The following is a 10725-nucleotide window of genomic DNA, read 5'->3' on the forward strand; positions in this document are numbered from 1 at the left end:
TGAAATGCAACAAATAATGAAATCAAATGCATCCTCTCAGAGTACCAGTCACTCAGTCCTCCCATTCTCTCCAGCCTCACAGTCACTCATTCCTCACAGTCACTCATCACTCGGCACTCTCACTCTCACTCGCACTCGGCACTCACACTCAGTAGGTACCTACGCTCACTTGGGGTGTGTACAGACTTCGGAGGGCTCCTTCAGCCCAAGTGCTATAACAAGCCAATCATGGCATAAATCAATGAAACATGTTGCGGCGTGCAGCCCGATCCCATAAATATCCTCACAATTAGGCCCTCGGCCTCACTCAGTCATCAACCTCTCCAGTCTCTCGGGCTCAAGATGTCATGAAAATCAGCCCAAAAATAATAATATGATATATCAATAAATGCAAAAGAGTCTGAGATATGATATGAAATGAATGAATATGACTGAGTGTGAAATTACAATTTGAACATATAATTCAACCACAGAAAATGACCCCAGTGGGTACCGATAATAACAACATATGTCTAAGCATGATTTTTAACACGAGTCTCAGCTCAATTTTCTCTAACACGTAGAGAATGTACGGATTCAACTACACAATTCCATGGAAATTGACCAAGTCAAAATTCCTACGGTGCACGCTCACACGCCCGTCATCTAGCATGTGTGTCACCTCAAAACCAATCGCATAACACATAATCTGGGGTTTCATACCCTTAGGACCAAATTTAGAACTGTTACATCAAACCGTAAAATTCTTTATTCTGCTATGCCCTTGCCACGAGAATTGGTCTATGAAAGCCTCGTATCTAGCCACAATTAATTCGATTTAGTCAATACCAATTATTGTAATTAATTCCATAAGGAATACTAATTTTTCAATAAAAATTCAAAATTAACTCAAAAATCGTACGTGGGACCCATGTCTCGGAACCCGACAAAAGTTATAAAATATGAACGTCCATCCAACCACGAGTCCAACCATATAAATTTCACCAAATTTCGACATCAACTCAACCCTCAAATCTTCAATTAAACTCTTTGAAGATTTCTACCATTTTCAACCCAATCTTTACCCATTTGAACTCAACAATATTTTCATAAACCTTATTGATACGTATAAATAATACTCTTATACCCAAGAATCATACTCTTAATCACCCATCTTTACCCAAACTCGAAATTGAAGACTAGGGGTTAGAACCTACCTCTTGGGTGAAGATCTTGTGATATTTCCTTGTTGGATTTCAAAGCTTGAACAAGATCTTGATGAACAACGCACTTGAGCTTCTTCCTCTCTCTAGAACACTCTCCCTTCTCTCTAAAAATGTCAGATTTTTGCTCCAAAATGAGCTTAACTGGCCGCATAATTGAAGCTCCAAAATGAGGGTCGCATGGATAGGTCTGCGGTGATTATGCGGCCCACATACCTGTCCTGCGGTCGCATAATGCACCACAGATTTTCTCAAATCTTGCCTCACATCTGCTTCACTTTGCGGCCATTATGCGGTCCGCAGAGTGATTCTGCGACCGCATAGTGGGCCGCAAAAATGTCCTTTTCTGCCGAAAATTTTTCTTTACTCCTCAGTGCATTGTTCAACCTAAAACGTTCGAGCCGCGTCTCACAAGCTTGCCGCGAGAAATTTATATAACCTTTGTACTAATTGATCTACCTCGGCACCACAAAACCTTAAATTCCTTAGCAAAAATTCTCCGGGGTCGTTATACATAAGTCAACATCCGGTCAATCTTTTCAACTTAAGTTCTAAACCTTAGAACTAAGTGTTCCAAATCATTCCAAAACCTTACCGGACCCGAACCAATTGCCCCCGGCAAGTCACATAACAAATCTAAAGCATAAATTGAGCAGTAAATGGGGGACGAGGGTGTAATACTCAAAACGACCGGTCGGGTCGTTACATTAAGGTAATTGAGAATAAAGTTTGTTCAAGTTTGAAACACATATTTTACATTATAGTTAGTATATCACATTTTTAATCCAGCGAACCAAACATCTACAAATAAAAGTATATCCACCAAATAATTCTGTCATTTATTAAATCCCATATTATAATTCCTATATTATAAATTTATAATCATGGTGTAATTTGTTTACAAACCAAACGATTCCGAAGGGAAAAGGCACGAGAACTCTTAACTTATCATGTATTATTAGTTTCACACTTAAGAGTCGTTTGTTTTGGAAGTTAGATATAGATAGATAATAATATAGGAATTATAATGCAATGATTATTAATGTAAAAATTAAAATGTAGGAATTAATGATTGCAGAGATTATTGATTATTAGACCATTCACTTGTTGTATAAACTAATACAATCTATAATTTAAAATAGTTATTCATTCTTAAAAAAATAAAATATTGCTTACTACATGAAGGTCATTTAGTAATTCTATTCCATGTATTATAACACCCATATCCTTATTCCTTATTATACCATACATGAAATAATAACTAGATTCTCGCATAACTTATTTATGTATTAGTTATACAGTAAAGAAAAACATAAACCAAATAAATTGTTTATGGTGATCGTTAATTAATTAAAAACAAAAAGACAATGCTATTTGGCGCCATTTCTCCATATATAAATACGAGTAATTTATTTTGGTGATTTAAAGGGTAAGACAAATAAGAAGACAGAACCCCCCCCCCCCCCCCCAATTTTTGTTCTGGCTTACACAAAAGTGGATCTGGAATACCAGGCAGAAAACATAGATATGTTTCAAATAGACTAGTGATAATGTAAATGGCCACATATTAGTGTCCAAATAGCTCTTTTACACAAGCGTATATCAAGAAACTTGCTCCACCTCAAACTGTCCCCAATATATTAACTTGTGAAATTGCTGAATACAAAATCACACCAAGATCGAGCTAAAACAATGTATATACTTCGAGGGAGCTTCAACATCCATAAACTTCATCAGCAAACAACAATCTCACCCTGTAACATAGTTCAACGACTGCTCGCGCAAAATCTGCACTAAAACAACTAAAGGCATTACAATCGTTCTGATTTCACAGGAAAATACACAAGAAGAGAGACAACAACCTAAATTTATTTTCCCTACATTGACCTCTTCAGACATCTCTACTGAGAACTCAAACAGACGAGAGACTCAATTCAAAATTGTAATCAGCCTTCCATGTGAACAGCTGCTGATCAAAAGTGTGGTAACTGGAAAGATATTTAAGTTATAGCAACAATGAGACAGCACTCACCTATGATGCGTATGTAACTTTAAAGCGCTCTTCCAAGTAGTCTCCGGCACGAATTGGAGAGAATCTGTTGAAAGATCAACAGGGAAGAACTGATATGAGACATAATAAGAGATCATAATTGTCACATCCAGAAGCATCCATATGTCTTATTTATCCTGATTAGTTTCTTTACCACAAAATTCAAGTGGCCAATTTCTTACCAACAAGAATAACCCAATCCATCTGTGAGTTTGTGCCCTCTGCCCTGAGAAGTTTTTCTTTATTTTATCTTTTTCAAAATATAAAGTCCACATCCCCACCATTCTCCCTCTTAGTTTGGATTCTCTTTTTTTTTTTTTTTTTTTGTGGGTGGGTGGGTGGGTTTCCTTTCTGGGGTCTTGAGGAGGGAGACTCTGAGTAAATTTGACGTCCCAAATGCTAAACTACAAAGAAGTCTAGCATAATGAAATGGAATGGCATTATGGCACCTGACACTCGTATTCGTTGCAATGAATGCCGGAAAGCAGCCAAAATATTTTAATCTAAGTTTAGTATGCCAATTTAACGAGTTAGCAACGAGAAGATAACAGTGTCAGTGAGTAAAATGTGGAACACCATATAGGAGATGGCTGGCTGTGAGGAGGGAATAGGTGATGGCGAAACCTGAGGGCAGAGGGCAAGGTTGAAGGCCGGGGGAAAAGACGGGAATTTATTGTCTTGACCTAGGGGAACATAGTGGGTAGCTTAGGAGGGGCAAAGGGCAGTACTGGAGATTGAGGAAGGGGTGAAGGGGACTGCCATACACATACTCAAGAAGTGGGAGTAAGGGGCAGGCGAGAGAGAAGAGGGCTCGCGAAAAAGTTGAGGGTAGAATAGCATCTTGTGGACCATTCCTTGATTGCACCCTTTAATGGAATGGAAACTCCACTGAAGGCATGAACTCTGTCAACTACTGAATCAAAATTATGAGGGAGTCAAGAATACCAAGCATGAGAATAGAACGAAACATCAGAATTACCTTTCTGTTCTGGGAGAGTGGGATAATCAATTTGCATCAAGTAAGGGAAAGCCAGAAAACCAACTTTGGAAATGTTTTTTTTGGGAAAGACCCGGAAGAGGAATTATGACAGAATCAAGAATACCAAATATGGGAATAGAATGAACACCAGAATCGCATTGCATTTTGGGATCATCCTACCGTATAGAACAGACCATATGAGAAAGCCTGCAGCCACCTATTGAAGGGAAAACTTTATGATAAGAGCATAAAGGCACACCGACAGATCCCCCAATCAAAGAAAATTATGGTTCATATAAGAAACTGATTAAGTTTGCAGAATTTCAAGATGGAATTTTCTTTTTACTACTTCAACATCCATGAACAATAAGAGCAAGTCCAGGAGATGTTAAATAGACAGATTAAAGCTTTGACCAAAGTCATCAACATATTTTCAAAATGACAGCATCAGGGCTCAGGCTCAGGGCTAGCACAAAAAACTCGCAAGTACCTGGGAGGAGATGAATCACTACAGCAACTCTTCAAGCACTCCACCACACAATCTGGATTTGGTTCTAAAAAGAAAGCCATCTACATGTTGCAACCAGTATTTTGTTAGCTTAAGTTGCATAGTTCTAATGCCAGCAGAATGAAGAGTCAAGAGTATATTTAGAATGCGTTCAATTGTTCATACATTATCAGATAGCATATGGCAAGAAATGAGATATATTGCATAAGCTGCAACAGAAAAAGCCAAAAAGACATCCTTTTCACTAAAACAATTTACTTTATAGGATCTTCTTAAAAAGTACTTTTTAGGTATCTCATGTGAGAATATGAAAAAGAAAGATTGCGAGAATGTGTCACTTAATGCAGAATTCCTTCATAGACACTCTGTATAATATATACAACATTCCACCGAGCAGTGGAGATATTTTCCAACATATAATAGCTATCATCTGCAGTAGATCAGCTCTCTTGGAAGTTTCCCTTTAATAGAAAGTTCAAAGAAATATAGCTATTGTTTCTCTCTCCCCACCCCACTGCTTGTAATACTTGTATCCTCCTTTTTCCACTTGCAAAGACAATAGATCCCAAACATGTCAGAACAAGGATTCAACTAAGCAAACCATCTATATCAATATTTCCCAGACATGGATTGATATGAAATAAGGGGTAAAACACAAAGAGTTTGACAAGAAAAAGGAGAGCAACATATGATGAAATCTTGATTACCGAAAAACGCTCTTGCCCTGTTGGCATAACTCTATGCAATGTGGACCTACAAATGTATAGTTTATGTTACTGTTGAGTTTAGTAAAATGAATTTTCAGCACAGAAAAAGGCAACATGAAGAAATATAACATCTCTCAACCTAGAATAGGTAAAAACCCTAGGGAAGGATTATGATGTCTTTAGATATAAAAGAGAACAGAAGAGATTTGCCCTACCGAAATAAGCAGTTTGTCCATCTCTCCATCATATCTCCAATGTTAACTATGAAAGCCCTGCAGAACAACAATTGAAAAGAAACTTCAGCAGTTATGTGATGATACCATGTATTATGCTACATAATCAAGCCAAAGAGAAGATTAAACATTGAATAGAGTAGAAAGGGAATGTTGGCGACGACATAGGAAAGTACTGGCCGACACATTCATGGTATAATGCTTGTAAATAGATTAGCCCCTTATTGAAGCGGTTCTAAAAAACTTTTCCAAAAAGGTACACGAGAAGGTATTTAGACCTTCACAGAGAGAGACATACAAAACACACCTGCTAATAAACCTCTGACTTTATAAAGCAGTTACTTTTGAATAATAATGCCGCGATAAGTACCTTGTAGAAGGGATCTTGGAAATTAACAAAGAAAGATGAGAGAAGTTTTGAGGCTTTTGCCTGCTACCCTGACCCTCTTCCTTCGCAATTTAAGTGAAGAAAACTTGGTTAACTCGAACATATCTGCTTCTGGTATCTCATCTACAAGGGAACAACCTAAGACTAACTCATCCAGTTGTACCAAGGTTAAAACAAATCTACTTTAGCAAAGGATCCTAAATTTTCATTTCCATTTTGGATCACTAGTCAACAGCAATCTGTAACCTGTAGTTGTGATAGACTCAAGACAGTAGGATTGTGATCAGGAACAGATTTTTACGCCGAAGGGGAAGGGCTCTTTCTTCTTCTACTTTTTTTTTTCTTGGTCTTTTTGGGTGGAAATGGGGGTCTGGGAAGAGGTCTAGGACAACTTGGCAGCCTTTAGAGAATATTAAGCATGACAGTAAAGAGATCGTTCAACTGGTTGAGAACATTCATGGCGTCACTACAGAATGCAGATAGCACATAGAAAAAAAGACAAGAAAAAGAAAGATAGAAGAGAACGTGTCACATATTAAGTAGTGGAGAGCTCTCTGAAGCAGTAGATGACACTCAGGATGCGCATAAGGATGCAGATATAGGAATGTCCCTTTATCTCAACAAATTTAAGAGATGGGCTTGAAATGGATTTAAAAGGATCATTTGCAATAGAACCCCAAATCATTAAATGTGGTGAGAATATCCCATTATAGCATTCAAGAAAACAGAAAACCTTTCCACATCTGAATAGCGTTTTGCAGATTGTCATCCAGCATTAGCAAATTTATCAGAATGATTGACACCTCACATTGGTTACAGCCTTCTAGAGTGGCGCACATGGACAAAAGGGAGACAGTGGAATATTGCAAAAATAGATGAACAGAACAATGTTCTTCATTTTCACGTTGAAACTTTTCACTCACTAGGATAGAGGCTCAAATTCAATCTTGATCAGGCTTGTTTCTGACTCCAGAATAATCAATCAAAAATATCTATATTTGAGTGACCATTGAACCTACCCACTGAGGTGATGCACATCTTCCCATATCTGAGGTCGCTTGAATTTCTCCCGGCAAACCTGTTAGCTCTAGAACCAGTTAATATACGCATTCATGAGAACCAACATTTAGATAAAGAAAAAACATTCATATCAGACGTGCCTGAAGTCCACCAACACCATCTGTAGCTAGAAGAGTTAACATTCCATAGTCTGAATGAGCAGAAGCACCATACACCACTTGTTCAGATAATCGTAACTCACCTACAGAAAGTTTACATAAAGCATTTGAACTCATGATCAAACTGGAAGCCCCACTGTTCAATTTGCATGATTAAAATCATTTTGCCAAGCACGTCGTTACCCTATAAGTTAAAGGAAATTCAAGTATTGCATCAGGTGCAGTTATTAAGCATGGAAACCTTGGCTATGTAAAAAGGACCATTCCATAAGTAGTCACTTTTTCAGTTCATAATGCTTCGCTAAACAAATACGCATAATCCAAAGAAAAACACTAATAGCACAGAAACTGCAGTCCCCCCTGAAAAAACTTGTCTTTGCATATTCACAAGCATCAATCAAATTGTCTCCCCTTTTCACTCCCACTTCATATCATCTGGAGGTGCGGCGGCAAAACTAATATTTAGACAGAAAACAGGTACTGGTCACCTATTAAAAAACAGGAAGAAAAAAAAACTCAAAAAGATAAATGCCGTTTATGGAACTAAACCTGGATAATGTAACAAACGAAGGAATGCATTTGGTGAGTCACATGCCCCTGCTTTATGAAAAAAGTCCTCATCCAATTCCAATGCCAAAGCAATCAGTGAAATTAGTCTTATCCCAGCATCCCTGAGACAAGATAGTCAAATCAACCACAAATCAAGTAACCTAGCCATCTGCAAAACACTGAGCTGTTAGCAAGAAGATGAAGACCAATGATCAGAGATGCAACTTAAACGTTTAACTTTCAGTTATTATAGGCACAGGGAAGTGAGTGGTATGAAATATTTATAGGGGTTGGTGTTACAGTTGTTTATATCAAGAGGAAGTTTAGGGAATAAGGAAATCTAAAATTGCTTTTAAAAAATATCAAAGTGATACTCACAAGACTCTTTTATAGTAATCCTCCATGGTTGATCTCCAACATGGCAGAATTTCTAGACATTCCAAATGGAAGAAAAATCAAAGAGTCACCACACATGTTTTCTGGAGAAATCTGTCCTTCAAACATGAAATATGTCTCGAAGCACACGTGAATTGATGCACGAATAAAGAAAAGTGAGCATTTGATGGTAGAAATCTTTGCTTCTTGTTACAGCGATCATATTCAACACAATAAGGACGAACAAACTCCAAGAGCCTAAGTATATTAAGGACAAGATCATGATGTAAGCTCAAATAAGAAAGATGTAGAGAATACCTTTTGCAGGCCACTGATTCAAGTTACTAACAGCCCTCTTGTCTTCCAGAGAACCGATGTAGAAGCTTTCTTTTGAATCACCTGCACTCCAATGATGAAACAATTAACTCCAGATTTAAGCTACCTTCTGTCTTACTATCCCCGAATGCAGATCAACTCGCAAATGTAACCAACAAAAGCCTACTGAAGAAAAGTGGCATAAGAGAAAAATCTACATTTGTTAGGCAAAGAGCTAGCCTTTTGGTAAACACGACTTTCGGACAGGGTCAATGTAGCTTAATCCACGCTTATACGCAATGAAATCAACTGATTTGCCACATGGTTGAGACCAACTCAACCAAATTGTTTCAATCATGTTGTATCAATAAAAATTTATGTAATTTCAGCAGCAAAATTAAATCCTTTTACAGAATTTCAGCCTTCTGCTATGCAGCAGCTAATGTTCCGTGTCAATGCAAACATAAAATCATCTCCACCAAATGTTCACATCAGATCAATAGATATTCCACTTTTAGATAATTTTTATCACCTTAATTAATATGCATTCTTACCTCAGCCGGTGACTAATGCTCTCATGTTAGTGCTAAATTAACTTGGTTTTGTGCAAACACCAAGGGCATGATTGAAGCAAATAACAACTAAAAAGAAAAAGAAGAACTACCTTGGGTACCAGAAGAGGGATCGAGATTCTCAGCATAAAGGGGAGTATAACCTCTGTTGTTCCTCCGTACCAGTTTCATCTTCTCTTCAACTGACAGTGAGAAATACTTTTGGCTGTGTTCAAGCACTTTCTTAAACAGCTTTTCCTCTACCCCATGGTTTATAAGGTAAAAGAAACCAACTTCTACACATGCCTACACCAATAATTCACAATGGATTGAATACCTGGCCTTATAATTCAAGATCAAAAATTTAGTAAAAGAGTCCAATTACATTGGTTTTGAGATAATAAGGAAAAAGAGAGACCTGACGAATTGCACGAGCGGTGGAAATACGATCAGGGGAAGTAAGGTCGATAATGGGGAGTTGAAGTGATTCTGCCATTATTACTACTCCACTTTGTACTAGTTTTGTTTGGTCCTTCCAAAACTTAATGGCTTTTCTACGGTAAAAATTCCGCCTCTACAAGAAGCAGACCGTGTGAGAGTTCAAAACTCAAAACCACCTCTAGTTTTCAATTTGTGACCATTTCTGGCAACGTCGTTTTCAATTTGTGGGTCAAGGTTTTGTAAGAAAAGATTGTTTTTGTTTAAGTTCATAAAAAGAAGGGTCGTGTAAGGGTGAGATATTTTAGGATATTCCATGTGACGGATATTTCAAAGGCATTAGTTGTACCACCTTCTAATTAGGATAATAATTTTTATTGTTTTAGTATAAAATTATTCCGGATTTAACTAATATCTTAAATCAAACATAGAATAAAGTTAATCCTAAACTTTATTATTCTTATCGCATATACTAAACAACCCAGGGATGAATGCACCTTGATTGAGGTAACACTGCTTCGTCCGAAATTTTTACTAAATATATATATACAAATAATATACACGAAAATGTGATATCACATAAAAGCTTTAAAGTGACACTGTTTGCAATGAAGTGCTCCCACGTTCGATGGTTGAGCAAGCTGTCACTGCTTTGATTCTCATAGCTTACACTTTGTGTGTGTTTTAATATTTTTTGACCTTATTGTTAACACCATCATACCACTTCATCTCAGCAATGCAAACGATCTTCAAGAGAAAATCCCTCCTGCAACTTCTCAAGGCCATCGGTTTTGGCCAGTTCGTAGGTATCCCTTCTTCATTTGCCCTTCTAGTATCCTAACTGTGAATGAGGACTGCAATTGTCCTAATATTAAAATCCTCGCCCCAAATATGGTAAAGCGAGTTACCTACTCCAAGAAAGGGTTTAGCTATGTCTATACGTATCCCTTTATTTTAGGTCAATTCTCTTTGGGGTCGAGTGAAGGGCTTGACCCAATAATTTTAGAGTTTTGCCACCGATATCAGGTCTGCTTAGCACAAGTACGACTGTCTATATGGCAGGCGGTGGCATGCCTTCGCGAATTGTGCACTGAGACCGGAAAAACTCTAACTCTTGCACATATAATGAACCTTTATTCTTAATAAACCTTAGCAAGTGTGGTCACCATACTCTCCTCACCAGCGTAGACGATGACAACGACCGTGGATAGATGGAAAGGTTCGTCGTTGTTGCTACCAGAGACATCATCCC

At 37.7% G+C, this 10725-nt stretch overlaps 1 protein-coding gene across 2 annotated transcripts; it reads right to left on the minus strand.

Moving 5' to 3' along the window:
* Positions 1-2708: 2708 nt before the first annotated feature.
* Positions 2709-9683, minus strand: LOC107773708 (azadirone synthase LFS). 2 transcript variants are annotated; one of them, XM_016593128.2, is made up of 12 exons: positions 9454-9683; positions 9149-9341; positions 8488-8568; positions 8173-8224; positions 7795-7916; positions 7228-7328; positions 7087-7145; positions 5662-5718; positions 5447-5492; positions 4722-4801; positions 3235-3298; positions 2709-2990 (listed from the first exon to the last, which is right to left on the minus strand). In XM_016593128.2, exons 1-11 carry the CDS (start codon positions 9529-9531, stop codon positions 3235-3237), a joined length of 933 nt encoding a protein of 310 aa, XP_016448614.1. In that variant the 5' UTR covers positions 9532-9683; the 3' UTR covers positions 2709-2990. The 2 variants fall into 2 exon arrangements, 1 of the variants encoding a protein (XP_016448614.1); XR_012705213.1 differs by lacking the exon at positions 5447-5492 and having other exon boundaries at positions 2918-2990.
* Positions 9684-10725: the final 1042 nt, after the last annotated feature.

Source organism: Nicotiana tabacum, chromosome 22 (genome assembly GCF_000715075.1).
Source record: "Nicotiana tabacum cultivar K326 chromosome 22, ASM71507v2, whole genome shotgun sequence".
NCBI lineage: Eukaryota > Viridiplantae > Streptophyta > Magnoliopsida > Solanales > Solanaceae > Nicotiana > Nicotiana tabacum.